The sequence below is a fragment of the Myxocyprinus asiaticus genome, chromosome 22, assembly GCF_019703515.2.
Source record: "Myxocyprinus asiaticus isolate MX2 ecotype Aquarium Trade chromosome 22, UBuf_Myxa_2, whole genome shotgun sequence".
NCBI lineage: Eukaryota > Metazoa > Chordata > Actinopteri > Cypriniformes > Catostomidae > Myxocyprinus > Myxocyprinus asiaticus.
This window is the reverse complement of record NC_059365.1, coordinates 19,149,580-19,171,752: the sequence shown is the minus strand read 5'-3', so window position 1 is coordinate 19,171,752 and position 22,173 is coordinate 19,149,580. Positions and strand designations below refer to the sequence as shown.

Below are 22,173 nucleotides of genomic sequence, written 5' to 3'. Positions count from 1 at the left end.
AACCTGGAATATTGCTTTAAGTAACTTTTTTTTAAAGATTTCTTAAGCTGTGTCAACTTAAAAAGGGTTCTATGCAAATTATTCCTTTTATTTACATGGTTTAAAAAATGTATAGTTTAATATCATGTTCTTCATCTCATGTACATTTTCACTGTGTCTCGTTTCGAAGGCTGTGCGCTAGCTAGGAATCCTTTGAAGGCTGCAGTATACAGAGCGTCCTCCTTTAAACAAGCCTTGTTTAAATAAGATGGCCTTCGTAGGACAAACGGAAACAAAACTCGTCATGGTTGCTATGACAGCACACCACTCTTTAACAAGAATGAGCACTTAGAGTGAGAAGGGAACATAATCCCTTTGGAAGGGAATGTTTGAGGTAAATTTTAGGAGATTTATGATGTAAAGTGAAAAGAAAATAGATTTTACAGGTGTACTTTTAGTCTATAATACTTTATTTTAATTATATATTACTATAATTATACATATTATATACTCTGTACAGAGGTACTTCAACTTGGGAATTAACATTACTTACGTTTGAACATCATGTTTTCAGGCAAATTGGTGTCATTCTTTTTAGACATTTCCGTTGAAGCAAAGAATTGTGGGTTGTGAGTTCCCACAAAGGATACACCTCATGCATCCTCCGAATTCCCGTGAAAGAAGGTCGCATTCGAAGGCTGCATTCAGAGTGTCCTACTCGCTTTTCTGAAAGGAGACAGCCTCGATGACATATGCGGCTGACAAATGTGACCTCCAGAGAATTCAGCCTTCGAAACGAGACACAGCCTATGTATAAAAATGAAGATCATAGTTACAGAGAGAAAAATGCTTGTTCTCTTAAAATGTTCTCTTAAACTGCTGGCAACATCAAATGAATACTCATGTGAACACTCATGTGACAAAAAACATGAAATACATTAAACACCACACACAGATTGGTGCACACATAATTGATACATGAAACACAACAAGGCTAACAACCAATTAAATTATAGTTTTAATAGAGGAACAAACTCATCCTGCAATCACAATACAAGTTTGTGACGAGGAGGAGGGCGGGGCCGGGCTGTGACTATGCACGCCCGGCCCTAATCGGGCTTATCAGCCAAGGAGAGGGTAAATGCAGCGGGACGCGGCAGTTCGGGAGAGAGAGAGCCACATGAAGCTGCCATGTGTGTGTTTATGTTCTGTGTCTTTTTGTTTAAATTCTTATTAAATATTATTTTGTCTGTTCAGCCAGTTCCTGCCTCCTCCTTTCCCAACCTTAACCTTGTTACAGTTACTAAATGTGACAACAAAATCAACAACAATGAAAATAAAACTGGCAAATGGTCAAACAATGCAACTATTTTAAGAAGGCTATTCATTTTATTTATTTAAGAGGACAAGTGAAACAATTTTTCAGCATTGGCGTATTTGAAAATGAAAAATGCATGAATCAAAATGCATCCAAATTAAAAAAAAATAATAATAAAAAAAAAACAGTATATTGTAATAGGAAAGTTGCAACAAGATGCATAACTTGTGTTGCTGAAAGTGAATTTAATAATCAAGTAAATCTTCAGCTTTCAGCTTTATTTACTCAAGCGTAGAATTTTTTCTGTGTTGATTAAGGGTTATTTTGCATCCAACACCTTCAACTCAGGGACTAAGGGGGCAAGGTGATGCAAATAGAGTAAAGTTATGTTCTTCTGATTCATTAAGCCCTTACTTTCATCAAGCTCCTCTCTGAAATGTCAGAGATTGGCTTTCAGAACCATGGACAGGGACATTCATCAGAACAGAGCTGATGTGGTGGCAGAACCATGTGTTGTAGATCATGTCCCATCAAGCCACGGGCTGACAGCTCATTTTGAAGGCACAGCTGATAGGGAAGGCGGAGCTGCAGCAGGCTACATATCCGTCAGACTTCCCATGACCCAACCATCTCTCCATCACGGTTTGGCACGCCGTGCTGCTCCAAGTTGTAAAGAACTCTTTTTGCATGGACCAACCTTAAATATGCCCCTCATTTAATTGAGGTTTATGAGGCTGCATTTAACATGGCCATTAATAGCCATGGATGGACTAAGACCTTCAATGGGCTGTTCCCCCTCAACTTGTGTAAGTGGGCAAATGGAACTAAAATAGGTTTGGTATTGGAAGCGTCTGTAGCGTCAGCACTGATCTAGTAATTTGTGTTAATTTAACAGTTTATACACAATAGGGCTGCAACAAATGATTAATTTGATAATTGACCAATCTTATGATTATTAGAGCAATTAATCAACTATCTTGGTGACTAATGAAATGATTAACGGCTCTTATTCGACTGTCCAGATTTCATCTTGAGTTAGGGTGCTTACGAACCATATAGACAATCTCCTAACCATTTAAATACCTTTTAACAATATTTACATAAAAATGCTACTTTTTCATTAAATGTTTAATTATTACCACTTAAAAATAAAATACGCACTTCCAATGCCTCCCACACTGGGGTATTTCATTTTTAGTTGCTCTTCTGAAATGCCAGCTACACCTCACATATATTGCACATGTTGATAATATGATAATACTATACTGAGGTGATGCCATGTGAGGAGTGGACGTGTAAATGGTGAGCTCTGCTCTCTTTGCTAGTTTTTAATTATTTTTATGTCATAAACCGGTGAGATTCGATACACCCTGCTACATAACTGTTCTTTGAAGTCAACATGGCAAAGAATTCAAAATCCTCGGGCTCTGGAGATATTAAAAGACACTTACGTGCTCAAGCTGATACCTCAGACAGCGCCACAGATCAGGGACTCGATTTGGACAGTGCGGCAGGAGAAATTCAACGGCAACTGTCCAGCATGTCTGTGATGCGACGAAAGTTGTTGCTGACTTAGAGGATCTTGCTGTAATACGTTGATTGATTACTGTGATGGAAACTAAATTCTCTGCGTTGGTTAGAAGAATCGAGGACCGAGAAATGGATCGATTATCTGGAGTCATCAGAGAGGGAATTAGCTGCTAATCCGCTAGCGACCAAGATAGACTTGGAACGCGTTTTGAAAAAACTGGAGGATTTGGAGAATCATAGCCGGTGAAACAACGTCTGAATTGTTGGAATTCCTGAGCATGAAGAAGATCGAGATATGGTGAAATTCCTAAATGAGCTCTTCCTGAGTCTGCTCGACATAGCAGGCCATAAGCTGGAAATCGAGTGCGCTCACAGAGTCCCGGCTCGGAGATCCACGGAGGGAGACAGACCGATCAATTCTGGCCAAATTTATGAGATCATCCGATAAAGATCTCGTGCTGTGCAAGACGAGGAGCAAAGGAAAGCTTTCTTGGAAGAATCACAGCATTTTCTTTTTCCCAGATTTTGCGAATTCGACAAGAGAGAAATGTGATTGATTCAAGGAATGCAAGAAACTCTTACATCAACAGAAGATCACTTTTGTACTGATGTTTCCAGCTAAATTGAGAATAGATACTAAGGATGTCCGCATATTTACATGCCCACAGCAAGCATTGTCTTTCATAGATACAGTTGGGTTAGTAAACCAGTTGGTGATTTTCATATGGCCTCCAAGTGAATTGACTCGTTGAGCATACACTTGACTGTCTGAGGAGGTCGGGCGCCATTTTGTTTCTTTTTGTGTTGGTTCCGCCTAGCGGCTGGAGTATGTTTTGTGGAATAACACTCCTTCGGGACAGTTGTGGATGAATCTGCTTGTTGTTTGTGCTTATGCCTCCTATTGGATGGAGTTTGTTTTGTGGAGTATTTTTTGCAGGACATTGGAATGATTAGGTAATCTCCTGCACTCATGAACAGCCAGCTGAACATTCATTTGTCTGTCCGAGGAAACTGAACGGCTTTATTTTTTTAATTTATTTTAATTAATTTTTTTGTGCTGGTCCGCTAACGGCTGGAATTAGTTTTGTGAATGAATCTACACATTCTTTGTGATTATTCTGCCTATTGGCTGGAGTTTGTTTTATAGATTATTTTCTGTTATGTAATTTTGTCTCACAAAATTTGTACAGCAATCTTGAGCAATCCGACGGCAAAGTTGTCGCGGGGACTCTTGTTGGCGTACATGGACTTTTTTGAGTTAAGAGGGATGGACGTCGTTTGGCGCTGACGTGCGTGGGGTTAATGCGCACGTTTTTCTTTTTTTCTGTTTGTTTGGTTTAGGCGGAAGTTCGGGGTCTGACTGTGGCACTAATGTTGGAATGTGGTCTTTCCAATTTTATTTTTGACACACAATTAATTTTTTCTAATATGTCAAAATGTCAAATGTTAATATGAGTGGATTGTCTCTCTCCACATGGAATGTGAATGGGCTGGGGCACCCCATAAAAAGAAGGAAGGTTATTTCTCTTCTTAAACATAAGAAATATGATGTAGTGTTTCTTCAAGATACACATCTTTCCCCGCAGGAAGCTGAAAAATTTGGGAAGATATGGGGTGGACATGTTTTCTTTAGTGCCGGCTCAAGTAAGAGCAGGGGAGTCATTACATTGTAAATAAGCATCTACAATTCAAATGTCTCAAACAGATTAAATATAAATTAGGAAGAGTCATTATTGTTTTAGCAGAAATTCAGGGGCAAATGCTGATTTTGACTAATATTTACGCACCTAACGCTGATGATCAGGGCTTTTTTATAGATCTTGAAGGGATGTTGCAAGCCGCTGGTACCCCTCATGATATAATATTGGGAGGAGACTTTAATCTTTGATGGACTCAGTTCTTGATCATAGTGAAGCAAAAGTGTGAAGGCCCCCTAGAGCAACATTGACGCTTCACAAGATGTGTAAAAATCTTGGTTTTACAGATATTTTTGGGACTTTTGAACCCATTTGGTAGGGACTATACATTTTTCTCATCAGTACATAAGGTTTATTCTAGAATAGATTTTTTTTTTTATATATCTAAGTCCCTCATTTCACCTGTTGTTGAGTGTTGAATAGAAATGTTGTGGATCCATTAGAACTCCCTAAACTGATGACTGATCAAAACAATTCTCTTGATTCTGAGATAACCTTGAAGGAGTGTGGCAAGGTAATTAAGGCCTTGCCTACAGGCAAGGCTCTTGGGCCAGATGGTTTTGCCGCTGAATTTTTTAGATCTTATGCAACAGGACTTGCTCCAATTTTGTTAGAAATTTATACAGAATCATTAAAGAATGGAAAGCTTCCACCAGCCATGACACAAGCCCGGATCAGTCCGATTCTTAAAAAGGACAAAGATACAAGCAAGTGAAAGAGTTACCGTCCAATTTCCCTGATCCAGCTAGACGTAAAATTATTGTCAAAAATTCTGGCTAACCGTTTAAGTAAAGTTATGACATCTCTTATACATATAGATCAGGTGGGGTTTATTCAGGGCCACAGCTCTTCTGATAACATTAGGCGTTTCATCAATATCATGTGGTCAGTGGCGAATGATCAGACTCCGGTCACTGCCATCTCACTTGACGCTGAAAAGGCGTTTGATAGGGTAGAATGGGATTATCTTTTTAAGATTTTGGAAATATACAGGTTCAGGAATACTTTTATTGGATGGATCAAGTTACTATATAGACACCCAGTAGCAGCGGTACAAACAAATGGATTAATTTCAGATTATTTTACTCTGGATAGGGGCACCCGGCGGGGTTGCCGTCTTTCCCTATTATTGTTCTGTCTTGCCCTGGAACCATTAGCAGCCACGATAAGAAAGGAGGATGATTTTCCAGGGTTGATGGCGGGAGGTGTGGCGCATAAGCTTTTGCTCTACGCAGATGATATTTTATTATTCGTCTCCGACCCTACTAGATCTATGCCTTGCCTCCACAGAATTATTAATTCCTTTTCTAAATTCTCGGGATACAGAGTCAATTGGTCTAAATCTGAAGCTTTGGCTCTGACAGCATACTGCCCAGTAACGGCTTTCCAGCTGGGCGCCTTCCAGTGGCCTAAACAGGCATTGAGTATTTGGCCATTTTATTCCCAGCAAATTTGTCTGATTTAGTTAGTGTTAATTTTGACCCCTTAATAAAAAGGTTTTCGAGCGATGTGGGCAGGTGGGCTTCATTACATTTATCTATGATTGGGAAGGTGAATGTTATTAAAATGAATTTTATTCCAAAATTTAACTACCTGTTACAATCTCTCCCTGTAGATGTCACCCTCTCTTACTTCAAGCAATTTGATAGCATAGCGAAGTCCTTCATTTGGAGTGGTAAGCATCCTAGATTACATTTTAATAAGTTACATAGACCGATTGACAATGGTGGGCTAGGCCTACCCAAAGGGTCGCTTCCACCTGAGAGAGCCCCTCCCTGGTTTTGTATTGAACAGGAAGTTCTTGCCCCTATTTTGCCATTGCACAGCTTATCAAACTAGTCGGAAAAGTTAAATTACACCCCGTTATCTCGCATTTGCACTCAGTATGAAATGTTAAATGTTTATTTAAAATTTTGAGGGGTGGGGGGGTTAATACACTTGGTGACCTATATGAAAGCGGAGTGCTGAGATCCGGAAAAGGTCATGAGGCATCAGTGTATTACTCCCTGCTAATTCGGAGTCTGGGGGACGGAGCTTCAACTTTTATGAAGAGATTATGGGAGAAAGAATTAAACTTAGTATTGGAGGAGGGAGTCTGGGCTAGGATTCTAAAAAATGTAAAGTCTGCATCTAGAGATGCAAGGGTGCGCTTTATGCAATTTAAGATTTTACATAGATTCTATTGGACCCCCTCTAGATTGTATAGGCTTGGTCTTAAAGATACACCCACCTGCTGGCGATGCCAGTCAGAAGACGGAGACACAACCCATGCTTTTTAGGGGTGTGTTAAGATTCAGGAATTTTGGTCGAAAGTTCAGAGTTTTTGTGTTGTTTTAGGCACTCGAATTTCACTCTGCCCCAGACTTTGTATTTTGGGCAATGGGGTGGTCATAAATTTTGGGGATAAACACATAAAAAACTGGGTTCTGACCAGCATTATGGTGGGCAGGCAATTTTTTTTAAGGGGATGGATGTCAGATAGGGCACCCTCATTTCCAGAGTGGTGTACGGAGATGGGGAGAGTGGCTGCTTATGAAGGAATGTCAAGCAGAAGGCTGGGGGTTCAGAATTTGTTCGATAGGAAGTGGGGTAATTACTTGGTGTTTTTGGGGGACTCTCGGGGAGGTGCTGGGGAGAGAGATGTTTTGATTATATATGATTATAATATGTTAAATGTTGATTCAGTGTATATATGCCGTTTTGTATTTGTTTTTAAATATAAATTCTTTAAAAATAATAATTATTTTTTTTTATACTGAATAACAAGGATAGGTAACTATTTTGTAAACTCATGTCTACAATCTCAAAGTCAGCATATTCTCATGAGTTGGCTACATAGCTAACTTCCTTCCCCAGAAGAAAATCTGAGTCAGATTTCAACCTCCAGTATAGTACATGCCACGGCTTTAAATAGAAGGTGGCTGTCAAAGCACCAGCACTTCATACTGAACCAAATTGGTCCCAAAGTGTGTCTGTATGTGCCCTTAAACCTACCAGTTCAGACCATACCAGGGGAAGATGAAAAGTCTTTTCTTAACCACCATTCATGTTATTTTGTCTTTAATAAATGTCTGAGAGAAAGGAGAGAGAAAGAAAGAAAGAGAGTGAGAGAAAGCGGGCAAGTGAAGAGGAAGAGAGTTTTAATACCACAGCTGTTAAACACTTTGGCAGGAGTAGTGTTTGGCCTCGAATCATGACGATGGAAAAAAAGAGATGCTATAAAACAGAAGCCAAAAGATTTATTAATACATTTTATCTCAGGGAAAAGTAGTCCAGGAATTGAGCCCTCTATTAACCTCTCACAGTATGTGCTTGAACTAATACAGTGAGCATTAGCCTGCACTTAGGCCTTGAGAGATTCAGAGGTCAAGGTGAAATAGCCATTGTTTATTATAAGGGAGACATCCCTTAGGCTAAGTGTGTACAGTAATTGTTTTCCATGTGAAAAAAAAAGAAAGAAAAAAAAGTACAAAAAACAACAAAAACTCTCTCCCACATTCTTAATGTGGATAGACAAGTTTTGATAAGTCATCCGAAGGTTGATTTCCCCCAAAAGTGTAATCGCTGTGGCTCTTGGCACTTTCAAAACATTGCTCTGTTTGTTTGACCATCCCAAACAGCCCAGCACAGCAACATTGGCTCAACATGGGCCATGATCACCTTAGTCTTTGTGCTCACAACAGACATAGTCCATTAAGTTTTACAGAGTCTTTGATTACTGTCCACAGAGGACAACTGTATGCCATCAACCAAATAAATATATCATAAATACAGGGCAGGAATTATAGAAAGAGATCATATAAATTGTTTAATCATGCGTAATTTAGTGATGTTTAGTTCTATTGTTACATGATCAGTTACGGAACAATGGCAGCTGTTCATATGTGCATGTTGCACGCAAGTGATGCCCATTATACAGTTTGAGCTGCTTTCTCTATGCATGTGAGATGCAGAAGATGCCAGTGCTGGAAGATGATGCATGCATTCACAGGAATGACTTTCTCTAGTACTGAAATGAGAAAAAAATTCAGCAGTATTCTCTTGATACTGTGTCTTGATCCATTGCAGCAAGTTTGCATGGGAGCTTTGTCCATAAACACACACACACATGATCCTTGTCATTTCCCTTTAAAATATTGAATTTAATTTTTTTAAGAGCCAAAAGAGACCTGCTCTGACTTTTCCAGCTTATCCCAGTTCCCAGTGCTTAACTAACTGCTGCCATATTGTTTCAACCATTTGTGATGTGTTTTAAGCTTTGTTTTTTTCTGTCCATATCTCTTCTGTCTCTCGCTTACCCTCTCTCCTTCTCTTTCTTTCCTCTGAATAACTAGCTATTAGAAGTGTTCTGCTAACCTTGTTACTGTTGTTGCTTATTATGTCTCTTTACTTTGCATATTTCTCTCATTGTGTTTGATTAGTTCTGTTGCTTTGAGCGCTCTCTCCCTTTCTAACCCTGCATTCATTTTGTTATGGCCCGACCGCAGTCCAGGATGACGCTGTCCCAGGTACCCAGGAGTACATTATGTTGCGGCAGGATTCCATCCATTCTGCGGATATAAGGGGTAAAGGCTCCCCCTTTCGTGCTAAGTGTCATGAAATCTTCTGCTGCCCACTGAAGCAAGTCGTCCTCAAAGAGCACTCAGATCCCGAAGGTTTGTGTGCATCACATTCATGTTTCTCTTTACTTTACTGATGCTTCTATGTCTTTTCCATAAATTTATGTTTCATTTGAACTCTTTTTGATTTGTTTTGTTTTTTGCTTGTACATTTTCTGTTTGTTTGTTTGTTTGTGTGTGTGTGTGTGTGTGTGTGTGTGTGTTTCTAAACTGCTTGAAGCCTGTGATGTTGAATGTCCCAAAGACACATTCTCCTTCTGCTCTGTGTTTGCGTGTGTGTGTGTGTGTGTGTGTGTGTGTGTGTGTCTGTGTGTGTGTGTGTGTGTGTGTGTGTGTGCACTGAAAGCAGGCCTGTGGTCATGGTCCTTTTGATCTGTATTCACCAATAATTGCCACAGGACCACAGAGCACTGATGATGTAACTGCGTGACCACAGATTCTAGCTGACGTTACACAATGGCTATGTTCACACACTGTTTCGGGTTGACAACCGTATTTAGGAATGATTGTGACTCTCAAATTATCCTGTTTGTACAACAGCAGACAGAAGCAGGTTAAAGTGGTTTACCCAAAAAATTATGTCATTATGTACTCACCCTCATGTTGTTTCACACCTTTATGAGGTTCTTTCTCCTGCAGAATACAAAAGGAGATGTTGTAAGCCTCAGTCAACTCATGTGTAAACATACAGGTTTGGAACAACATGAGGGTGAATAAATGACGATATAATTTTCATAATTTTGTCTTTGTTTTCCATCTTTGAGGATTGTATTTTTATTCTAAACTATTGAGGGTAGGTCTCACTGCCTTCATCTTAGATATGCAGCCAAAAGTCTCCAGCTCCAAAAATTTTTTTGTTTTGTTTTATGTTTTCATTCTCCTTCACCCAAACCCTTGATAGATAAAGTTTATACTTTAACCCCGCAATTTACCAATAACCCTTCTATAAAAAGTTAGTGAGTGGTGAAGATGATAATTCAAAACCATGCCTTTAGTCTTGTATGTAGTTGCAGACTCCACCCTCTCCCCATAAGCTCCTCCCTCTTTTGGACTACAGATGACTGAACGATTAATCGAAATAAAATCGAAATTCGTGATATGACGTGGTCTGCATGCACTGCTCACTGTAAGTGCACAGCTCTATTCTATGTACCATATTTACACATACTCAAAGCATGCATGAGGCTAATGATCTGAGAGCATTTTATTTACAGTGCTCTAGATTCACTAACTGCACCTTTGTGTAATTCCAAATATGCGTTGCCGCTAAAAGTTACTATCCAAATCTTAAGTAACATCATAACAATGGGTGTTTTTTTGACAGAAGAGTGGAAGGAGCATTTCTTTGCATTAAAAGGCATTGCCAACTCTACTACAAACAGAAACGTCTTCCTTGAGTGGTTCTGCCAAAATAAAATAATTTGCCAAAATAAAGGCTTAAAGAGATAGGTCACCCAGTGAAAATTCTCTCATCATTTACTCACCCTAATGCCATCCCAGATGTGTATGACTTTCTTTCTTCTGTTTGTGTTCAGCAGAAGGAAGTCATGCACATCTGAAATAAAAATATAGAAAAATATTATCATTGTTATTATTATTATTATTTCTATTTGCAGTAGAGCATGTTTGCCCATTACTTAATTTTGGTCAAAAGGAAACCAAATCATATCATATGTTAATCATATCACAGTTCAAATCTCAATCGCAATATTTTTCAAAATAATCACAATTAGACTTTTTTTGTCCAAATCACTCAGCCCTACTACAGACCACTTCAGGGAGAAAGCATTTTCACAAAGCGAAGAAGGCTTTAGTAGCCTAAATGAAAGTGTATCTGCTCTCAAAAAGGTTAGGACCCTCTATCTCTTTTTCTTTCTTTCCACATCTCTTCCATCCTCAGGTGTTTACAGATGCATGAGATTGCTGATGTCTGCTAATGGTCATGTGCACAGATGGCAAAAGTGCTGGATTGTTATGGGGTCCTGCATGTTACTGGGTACTGTATTGTCTTTATGCAGGTATGCAGGTATTTTAGAAACCTGTAGAGTGCTACGATTCTCTAAAAGTATTGTAGATGTGATTGTAAAAGTATTTTTCTTTTCAGACTGTCAGATCACTGGGTAAGCCATCAGCAGTCACCTTAATCCTAAATAAATAGTTAAACAACTCAAACATGTTCATGCAGAATAACACATGATGACACATTAATTGTTCACAAATCACTGGAATGCAGCTCTAGATTAATGGATAATTTAGTTGTCATAGATACAATGCCTTTGCTGCTGACAAACGTGTGCCTAATCAATTATTCAGTAATGGTTTATATTTACGGTCATTACTACCTCATTTCAGTGCGGTATAGAGTTGTAGAGAGTCTGCGAGGAAGGAGAGTAAGTCAGGCCAAAGAAAAGCTTCCATGTCCGTTTTCTCACAGTGTTTGTGCAGAACATTGAGGGTAAATTTCATCAGTCTGGATCAAGTTGCAAACAACAGGACAATTACTGTATGAAAAGAGAGAAGGAGGGCATGGCTGATAAGGAGAGAGACTAGAGAACTACAGATATATTATTTAGTCTAACTGAAGCTCTGCTTGTATGTGACTAAAATTGCAAAGGGAGTCATGAGTTTCTTTTGAAACGTGTTCATAAGTGTGCCATCAAGGGTTAAAGCATTAGTTCACCCAATAATTTAAATTCTTTACTCATCCTCATGTTGTTTTAAACCTATATGGATGTCTCTATGGACCATCAAAAAGACATGTAGAAGAATTTTCATGCAGTGAAATTAAATGAGGATTGACGCTGTCAAGCTTCAAAAATGACAAAGGCACCATAACAACCAAAAGTCCATTTGACTTCTGAAGCAATACGAGTAGATTTTTGTGAGGAACAAACTGAAATGTAATTCATTATCCTCTGACATTGTTAAAATCTCATTCACGCTTTTGCATATTCAAACTTTGAACGAGAACGACTGGTGTTTGACATCATTGACGTCAAACCTGGCATGACATGTATTCATGCATCATTTTTAAATGCATCCGATTGTAAGTGAGATTTGACAGCTGCAGCTGAGGGAAAGATTTTTAGTGAACAGCTGTCTGTTCCTAACACAAAGCTATCATGTGGCTTCAGAACACTTGATATATAGCACATGAGTCATATGGACTACTTTTATTGTCCTTTTTAAGTTTTTATTATTTTTTATATATGGGTTTAAAACAACATGAGGGCGAGTAAATAATGACATAATTTTCATTTTTGGGATGGACATCTGAACCACAGTCTAGCAGACCTATGTGCTGGGCTGAGCTGACATCAGTTTATTACAGAGACACAATGAGATTGAACATGTTTCTGTGATGGAGGGAGCAATAGTTGTAGGTGCTGTTTCCGCAAGCAAAACATCTGTTGCTGATTCTTAAAATCACCCTGCCTGATCATAATCAGGACACATACAACTGCACACACACACACACACACACACACACACTCGCACACACAATAGAGGCTCAGGTCAGCAGTGGAGTCTATAATCCAAATCCCTGTATACCCCCACAAGTCCATCAGCATCAGGCTCACTGGACCCACAACCTCTCCCCTCTCTCGCTGTCCTCATAACTTCTCTTCTCTATCCTGTTCTGTTACGCTTCTTGCCCTCAACATCCTTCATCTCTCTTTCTCTCTCTTAACATCTCAAAATACCCCCACTCAGTATCTGCCTGATTTCTATCTGTGCTCATGCCTAGCTAATCTCTATTTCTTTTGCTCGATTTGTCTTTGTCATTCTCATGGAATGTATCCCTGAGGCCTGTTTCTTTTTCATTTTTAATCAATAAATGAGAACAAGTTGGACTTTCTGTACAGCCCTACCAAAGACTGCCCATTGCACGTCTTAGTCTATATGACTATAACTCACCATTAAACAGTCCAGACTTCCTACTTGGTGTTGATTGATACCTTTTGTATCACTGAGCATATTCCCAGCAAACAGATCACCATAATGCTGTTTTAAAAGGTAAAAATCAGGGCCACGTCCATATTAGCAGAATTTTAAATTATGGCTTGCTTGTTCATTTCACAAGCCATGTGTATCAATAAAGCACTTAGCACCTTTACCCACTCTCACACCTGTATAAACAGCATTAGTGATAAACTCTGAAATGATGTTACAGCTGACCCCCACCTTTCATTTCAGCTGCTCCTCTCAAACCGTGTGACTCAACACTGTTAACACTACTAACTGGACTGACAATGGCTTTTTTTGTTTGTTTGTTTTCTCATCTCTGTTGCATCACACTCACAGGATCAGGTTTAAGCTATTTATGCAAATGGTTGCTTAAATAACGAAAGCATGAATAAGTCATGCTTATGATAATGGATGTGAATTCAGATAGGTGAAGCATTGGGAATGTCACATCAGATGAAAGGAGGCACAGATATACCCTCTCCAGTGCACTTTATTTCAATGGAAGGTGAAAGAGTCAAGAGCGTTTTTAGAGTGTAATTTATATTTATAACAGGGGAAAGCTCTAAAATGATTGAAATAATTTTTTTTTCACATCAATCAACACTCCATACCCCATAATGACAAAACAAATCCCTGATTTTTTATAACTTTACAAATTTATTAAAAAGAAAAAAATGTAAATACCACATTGACATAAGTATTCAGACCTTTTGCTATGACACTTGAAATTTAGCTCAGGTGCATTCCATTTCTCTGGATCATCATTGAGAAGTTTCTACACTTTGATTGGAATCCACCTGTGGCAAATTAAATTGATTGGACATGATTTGGGAAGCCACAAATCTGTCTATACAAGGTCTCAGATGAAAATGCATATCAGAGCAAAAACCAAGCCATGAGGTCAAAGGAACTGCCTGCAGAGCTCAGAGACAGGATTGTGTCGAGGCACAGATCTGGGGAAGGCTACAAAAAATGTAGGCTGCATTGAAGGTTCCCAAGAGCACAGTGGCCTCCATAATTCTTAAATGGAAGAAGTTTGGAACAAACAGGATTCTTCCTAGAGCTGGCTACCCGGCCAAACTGAGCAATGGGGGGAGAAGTGCCTTGGTAAGAGAGGTGACCAAGAACTCGATGGTCACTCTGGTTGAGCTCCAGAGCTTATGTATGGAGATGGGAGAAACTTGCAGAAGGACAACCATCACTGCAACACTCCTCCGATCTGGGTTTCATGGCAGTGTGGCCAGACTGAAGCTTTTCCTCAGTGCAAGACATATTAAAAAGCACCTAAAGGACTCTCAGTCTGTGAGAAACAAGATTTTCTGGTCTGATGAAATGAAGATTGAACTGTTTGGCCTCAATTCCAAGCATTATGTCTGGAGGAAACCAGGCCCGCTCATCACCTACGCAATACCATCCCAACGGTGAAGCATGGTGGCATAATGCTGTGGGGGTGTTTTTCAGCTGCAGGCACTGGGGGACTGGTCAGCGTTGAAAGAAAGCTGAATGCAGCAAAATACAGACAGGGCTCCAGACTAAAAAAATTACTTAGGAGCCATTGGCTCCAAAACTGAAACATTTAGGAGCCAAATTGCTGTTTTTAGTCGCCAAGGAGCCAAATGGCTGTTTTTAGTCGCCAAATCACAGATTTGCTCTATTAAGTTTGCTGTTCAGAAACAAGATAGAAAGCCAAAGAAAAGGAAGTCGGCTGATAACCTCATATATATATATATATACACAGGTGCATCTCAATAAATTAGAATGTCATGGAAAAGTTCATTTATTTCAGTAATTCAACTCAAATTGTGAAACTTGTGTATTAAATAAATTCAGTGCACACAGACTGAAGTAGTTTAAGTCTATGGTTCTTTTAATTGTGATGATTTTGGCTCACATTTAACAAAAACCCACCAATTCACTATCTCAAAAAATTAGAATATGGTGACATGCCAATCAGCTAATCAACTCAAAACACCTGCAAAGGTTTCCTGAGCCTTCAAAATGGTCTCTCAGGTTGGTTCACTAGGCTACACAATCATGGGGAAGACTGCTGATCTGACAGTTGTCCAGAAGACAATCATTGACACCCTTCACAAGGAGGGTAAGCCACAAACATTCATTGCCAAAGAAGCTGGCTGTTCACAGAGTGCTGTATCCAAGCATGTTAACAGAAAGTTGAGTGGAAGGAAAAAGTGTGGAAGTAAAAGATGCACAACCAACCGAGAGAACCGCAGCCTTATGATTGTCAAGCAAAATCGATTCAAGAATTTGGGTGAACTTCACAAGGAATGGACTGAGGCTGGGGTCAAGGCATCAAGAGCCACCACACACAGACGTGTCAAGGAATTTGGCTACAGTTGTCATATTCCTCTTGTTAAGCCACTCCTGAACCACAGACAACGTCAGAGGCGTCTTACCTGGGCTAAGGAGAAGAAGAACTGGACTGTTGCCCAGTGTTCCAAAGTCCTCTTTTCAGATGAGAGCAAGTTTTGTATTTCATTTGGAAACCAAGGTCCTAGAGTCTGGAGGAAGGGTGGAGAAGCTCATAGCCCAAGTTGCTTGAAGTCCAGTGTTAAGTTTCCACAGTCTGTGATGATTTGGGGTGCAATGTCATCTGCTGGTGTTGGTCCATTGTGTTTTTTGAAAACCAAAGTCACTGCACCCATTTACCAAGACATTTTGGAGCACTTCATGCTTCCTTCTGCTGACCAGCTTTTTAAAGATGCTGATTTCATTTTCCAGCAGGATTTGGCACCTGCCCACACTGCCAAAAGCACCAAAAGTTGGTTAAATGACCATGGAGTTGGTGTGCTTGACTGGCCAGTAAACTCACCAGACCTGAACCCCATAGAGAATCTAAGGGGTATTGTCAAGAGGAAAATGAGAAACAAGAGACCAAAAAATGCAGATGAGCTGAAGGCCACTGTCAAAGAAACCTGGGCTTCCATACCACCTCAGCAGTGCCACAAACTGATCACCTCCATGCCACGTCGAATTGAGGCAGTAATTAAAGCAAAAGGAGCCCCTACCAAGTATTGAGTACATATACAGTAAATGAACATACTTTCCAGAAGGCCAACAATTCACTAAAAATGTTTTTTTTATTGGTCTTATGATGTATTCTAATTTGTTGAGATAGTGAATTGGTGGGTTTTTGTTAAATGTGAGCCAAAATCATCACAATTAAAAGAACCAAAGACTTAAACTACTGCAGTCTGTATGCACTGAATTTATTTAATACACGAGTTTCACAATTTGAGTTGAATTACTGAAATAAATGAACTTTTCCACGACATTCTAATTTATTGAGATGCACCTGTATATATATATAAAAAACAATCTATTCTAGAGTAAATCTTATGGACTGAAGAAAAAAATGTATAGTCCCTACCAGATGGGTTCAGACGTCTCCAAATATCTGTAAGACCAAGATTTTTACATATCCTGTGATTCGTCACTGTTGCTCTAGGGGGCTTGCACACTTTTGCTTCACTGTGATGAAGAACTGAGTCCATCAAAAGATTAAAATCTCCTCCCAATATTATATCATGAGGGGTGCCAGCAGCTTGCAGCATCCCTTCAAGATCTATAAAAAAGCCCTAATGATAAACGTTAGGTGCATAAATATTTGCCAAAATAAGACTTTGTTTCAGCTAAAACGATAATGACTCTTCCTAATTTATCTTTACTCTGTTTGAGACATTTTAATTGTAGATGTTTAATTATCAGTGTAATGACTCCCCTGCTCTTACTCGAGCCAGCACTTTAAAAAAAATGCCCATCCCATATCTTTCCAAATTTTTCAGCTTCCCTTTCGGTTGCTCAAGTCCGGTGATTCTATACAAATTTGGTGAGACAGAATTACACAGCAAAAAATTATCTATAAAACAAACTCCAGACAATAGGCAGAATAAACACAAAGAGTGTGTAGCTTCATCTATAAAACTGTCCTAAAGGTGTATTATTCTATAAAATAAACTCCAGCTGCTAGGCGGAACCAGCACAAAAGAGTGCGCAGATTCTTCAGACAGTCAAATTAATGTTCAGTGAGCCGGTCCATTCAGCTGCAACATGAGTACAAGCAAATTACTTACTCACTCCAATGACTTTGCAAGAAATACTCTATAAAATAAACTCCATCCGATAGGCGGCACCAGCACAAAAAAAACATGCAGGTTCCTCAAATTGTCAAACGGATGTTCAGTGAGCCAGGCCACTCGGCTGCAACATGAGTGTAAGCAAATAACTTACTCACTCCAATGACTTTGCCAGAAATACTCCACAAAATAAACTCCAGCCGTTAGGTGAAATAAGCACAAAGAACATGTAGATTCATCCACAAAACCATCCTGAAGGTGTGTTGCTCTACAAAATAAACTCCAGCCGCTAGGCGGAACCAGCACAAAAAGAGTGCGCAAACAGTCAAGCGAATGTTCAGTGAGTCTGTCCACCCGGCCGCAACGTGAGCACCACAACACGACCCACTCTCTCCATTGACAATACAATACAATTTTATTTATAAAGCACTTTAAAGACTACAAAGTCATACCAAAGTGCTGTACTGTTAAAAACGTAATCAAACATACTAATAAAACAATGCATCAATAAACACATAATAAACATAATATACATAATAAAAACACAGTACAACAAACAATCAATTCACACCATACACATAGAAAAGGCCATACTCTGCTGTCTAGCTAATAATATTCTATCAAAATAAATATGTTTTCATGTCCATGGAATATTAGGCATCAATTGCTTATTAGATCTAAGAGGTCTCACGGAAGAGTAAGTGTTAATCATTTTCGATATATAATCTGGGGCCATACCATGTAATGCTTTAAACACATACATCAGAACCTTAAATTCTACTCTCTGTTTAATGGGCGGCCATTGAAGAGAGGCTAAGATCGGTGTAATATGATCTCTCTTTCTGGTATTAGTTAGCAGCCTTGCTGCAGCATTTTGTACCAACTGCAGTCGTGACAAAGAGGACTGACAGACCCCCAGATACAGTGCATTACAATAATCCAATCGTGACGACACAAAAGCATGAATAACTTTTTCAAGATCCTTAAAAGCTAGGACCGATTTCAGTTTGGCAATGTTCCTAAGCTGAAAAAATGAAGGACATCGCTTGCTGTGGCCATGTGAATGTTTTACGGCCATCCTTAGCATATATTCTCAATTTGGCCAGGAATATCAGTGCAAATATCAGTGCAAATATTTTGCATTCCTTGAATCGATCACGTTTCTCTCTTGTCGAGTTTGCAAAGTCTGGGAACAAGAAAATGCTGTGGTTCTTCCAAGAAAGCCTTCCTTTACTCCTCACCTCACGTAACACAAGATCTTTATCGGATGATCTTAGAAATTTGGCCAGAATTGATCGGGGGCATGTCTCCCTCAGCGGATCGCCGAGCCAGTACCCTGTGAGCTCTCTCGATTTCCAGCTTATGGCCTGCTATGTCGAACAGACTCAGAAAGACCTAATCCACCTTGGTTGCTAGTGGATTAGCAGATAATTCCCTCTCCGATGACTCCAGATAATCTATCCGTTTCTCGACATCCCCTACTCTTGTGACCACATAAGTAAATTTCGGCTCCATGGCAGTGATCAGCAGCAAGATCCTCCAAGTCAGCAACAACCTTCGTCAGCATTGCCGACATGTTCAGCATCTCCGTCGCATTTCCCGAAACTCTCCGACCAAATGGACTCCCTCGTCCGCAGCCTTCTCAGGGGTGTCAGCCCGAGCACGTAAATGTTTCTTAACGTCTCCAGAGCCAGAGAATTTTGAATTCTTTGACATATTGTCCTCCGAGAACAGTTATGGAACAGAATGTATCAAATCTCACCGGTTTATATCATAAAAAGTAATAAAACTAGCAAAGTACACAGAGCTCGCCGTTCACACGTCCGATCCTCGCATGGCGTCACTTGACTCCCCGGGTTTTTCTTTTTAATAACTTTGCAAAGTAATCAAAAGTCTAGTATTTGCTATGTCATTATGGGGTATAGAGTGTAGATTGATGTGAAAAATAAATTATTTTAAGCATTTTAGCATAAGTCTGCAACATAACAAAATGTGAAAAGAATGAAGGGGTCTGAAAATTTTCTGAATGCACAGCCTTAAGTGAGACAGCAGAGTTGTGTTTGTTACTTGGATGTGGTCCCCATAGATATGTAAAAGTTGAGTGCTTAAAAATAGCAGAAGAAGTGCAGCTGATCTGGTGGGTTATTCAAGCAGCACCCACTCTATGAAAGTGGTTGATCTCACTCCAGGACACATGGCCAGCCTTATTTCTGCCTACATGAGACTGTTTTAGTGCCTGGAAATGCCACCACTTTGATAGAGGGTTCCACAGAGCCATGCTATCCTCTTACTGTACCATACTGGGTTTTCTGTGGCTACCTTTGGTTCTTGGTGGAATAATGGCATCAGCATGTTCCTTCCTCAACTACATCAGAGGATTCCAGTCTAGTCACATAGACAACTTTAAATAAGCTTTGTGGGACTTTGTGGCTCTGTGGCACTTTCAACATTGCTCAGGGCTGCATTTCCCAAAAGCATTGTAAGCCTAAGTAGATCGTAGAAGCCATTGGCGCCAATGGTCTCTATGATCAACTTAAGCTTGCAATTCTTTGGGAAACGCAGCCCTGTTTGTTTGACTTGTCCAATATAGCAACATTGGCTCAACCAATGGCTTGAGTTTGGGATGGGACTGTATGTTTGCTGCACAATGGAATGCACATGTGTTTGAGAAACATGTTTGAAATTATTATTTGTCATTAATTATTATTGAAATTCTATTTGGTGCCGCTAGTGGTGCAGAAATTACACACAGCAGTTTTAAATATACTAAAAGAGACAGTCCATATGGTCCATATATTTGACCCCTAAGTTCTTGGATCTTTCTTGGATTCCAATCCAAGTTTTTGGATTCAGTTTACTTTGGACCAAATCTGCAACCTTTGCACTTGCAGACCAGGTACTTAACTTTTAGTTGACCTCCACCCTTGAAAATATACATACAATCAATAGAGTAACTTTTCAAGTGACTCACAGAAAACTAATTGGAGAGACAGTCACTCTGGAGCCAAATTATCTAATGGTGCACTGTAATAAACAAGATTGTGATGTTAGAACTGTCCTGTTCCTGGATCAATCTACACCTCGGTGCATTCCTGAACCCTTAGGCCACCACCATCACCAGCATTTCCTGTGGATTTTTAAGTGTCTGCTTTTTACACAGCAGACCAAGTGCAGCTCTTTTCTGTTACACACTCCTGCACACAGCCTTCCAGACCTACTGTTGCTCACATAGAGTGAAGATATAAAACCTGTAAAATCTCTGCCAACATGACTCACAGGTTACAATTTTCACCTGACTTCATTTTATTTTATTCAGTCCAAAACAGCTACACTGTGCCAGATTTTCACTTAAAAAGCAGTTTCAGATCAGATTTATAAGCCATTTTCAGTGATGGTGGTTGACACACTGCTCTCTGGATATGTGTACATTAGCTGAAGTGTAAACTGCATTAATATCTGTTTATGCTAGGCTGAGATATGCAGTCAGCGATTTTACTAGGTTTACAAGCCTCATGGTGACAGTCTACTGTACAAATACACACATCATACATTGTCAACCACCAGAAACTGCAGTCTCCCCTCAGGAACTAGACTCTAACAAGAGAGATCATCCCTCAAATCTGACAGCCTCACATTAAGACTCCACTGGACTGGTTCACATCTCTTCCTATAGACTGCCTTGTTTGTGTTTTGTATTATTGTATTATTTATTAACTCTAATAAGATTGTGTTTCATAGTCTAATAGGCCCTATAAGATAAGGTTTAAATTTTGGAAATTTAAACCAAAATATGAATTTTTTGTGAGTGTTTAATAAAGAACAGCAAAATGTGTGAATGGGAGGATTGGCACACTGCCAGCATTTAAGCCTGGTTAACTCCCCCTCTTTCCCTTCAAAATGCACACAAACACACACTCACTCTGTCTTTTCCATCCGCCCACACCAGTGTATTCCTGATGCCTGTTTTGACGGGCAGTCATGAGTCATCTCCCCACATGCTCTCACCTATTCTCCTCGTTCATCAACCAGTTTCACACCTCTTCAATCCCTCGCTCTCCTGGTGAGATGAACTAAGAGGTGTAGGTAACTTCTCCCCTCCAGACTCTCACTGAACAATTTCATAAAGATAGGTGAAGAAAATGTGAGTGATGCTTGTCTGTGTCAAATTCCCCACCACGATGTTTGGGTGGTTGTTAGGTGATTGCAGTGTTGAAGTCACTAGATCTTGAGTCAAGTCCAAGTCCAAGTCACCAATATTGTGTCCGAGTCGAGTCCAAGTCGAGTCGCTAATAACTGCATACAAGTCCGAGTTACGAGTCCTTGTCTATGTCATAAAACAGGCAAAAAATCACAATTCTGTTGCCATTTTAAACTTATTGGCACACACACACACATTCAGCCTTTCAAAGTGTATTGTCCAAGAAACCATACACACAATAACAATACATTCGCTGTAGGTTTTTTTTTCTTAATGTTTCTTGAATGTTTGACATTGCTTTTAGAAACTTTAAGCACAGTTTTCTTCATTTATTTCTTTGTTCTTATTTTAGTACTAACTGTTTCTTTGTCTTGAATAATTACTTAAGAACTTAATAAAATTCTATCTATCTATCTATCTATCTATCTATCTATCTATCTCAATGTTGTATATAGGCCTATACAATAATCAAGGAAATAAAAAATTAGATGTCAGAAAAATAACTTTCCACTGTAAACAACAGTGCCTTCTTGCCATTTATTTGAAGTTTATTTTGTTTTTTATCTGGTATTGTCCTCTAGTGCTATATTGTCAAAATTCATTATAATTCAGGCATTGTCATGGATGGATGGATGGAAAGATTTAACAATGGGATTACTTACTGTTTTATCCTACATTTGTTATAAATTCGCATCACACAGCCAGTCTCCGTCTTTATGTAAACTGCACCTGTCAAACGCATGAACATAAGTCAACATGATCTTATGTT

At 39.4% G+C, this 22,173-nt stretch overlaps 1 protein-coding gene across 3 annotated transcripts in view; it reads left to right on the top strand.

The window, feature by feature from the left end:
- The window catches only part of LOC127413261 (fibroblast growth factor 13), a 210,151-nt gene that overhangs the window by 84,383 nt on the left and 103,595 nt on the right, over positions 1–22,173 (top strand). For 2 of the 3 annotated variants that reach the window (XM_051650236.1, XM_051650237.1), the window contains exon 3: positions 9,012–9,179. The exons of the other annotated variant lie outside the window; for it this stretch is intronic. In XM_051650236.1, the coding sequence (XP_051506196.1) occupies positions 9,012–9,179 (168 nt within the window). The remainder of the gene's footprint in view (positions 1–9,011; positions 9,180–22,173) is intronic. 3 annotated transcript variants of the gene reach the window in all.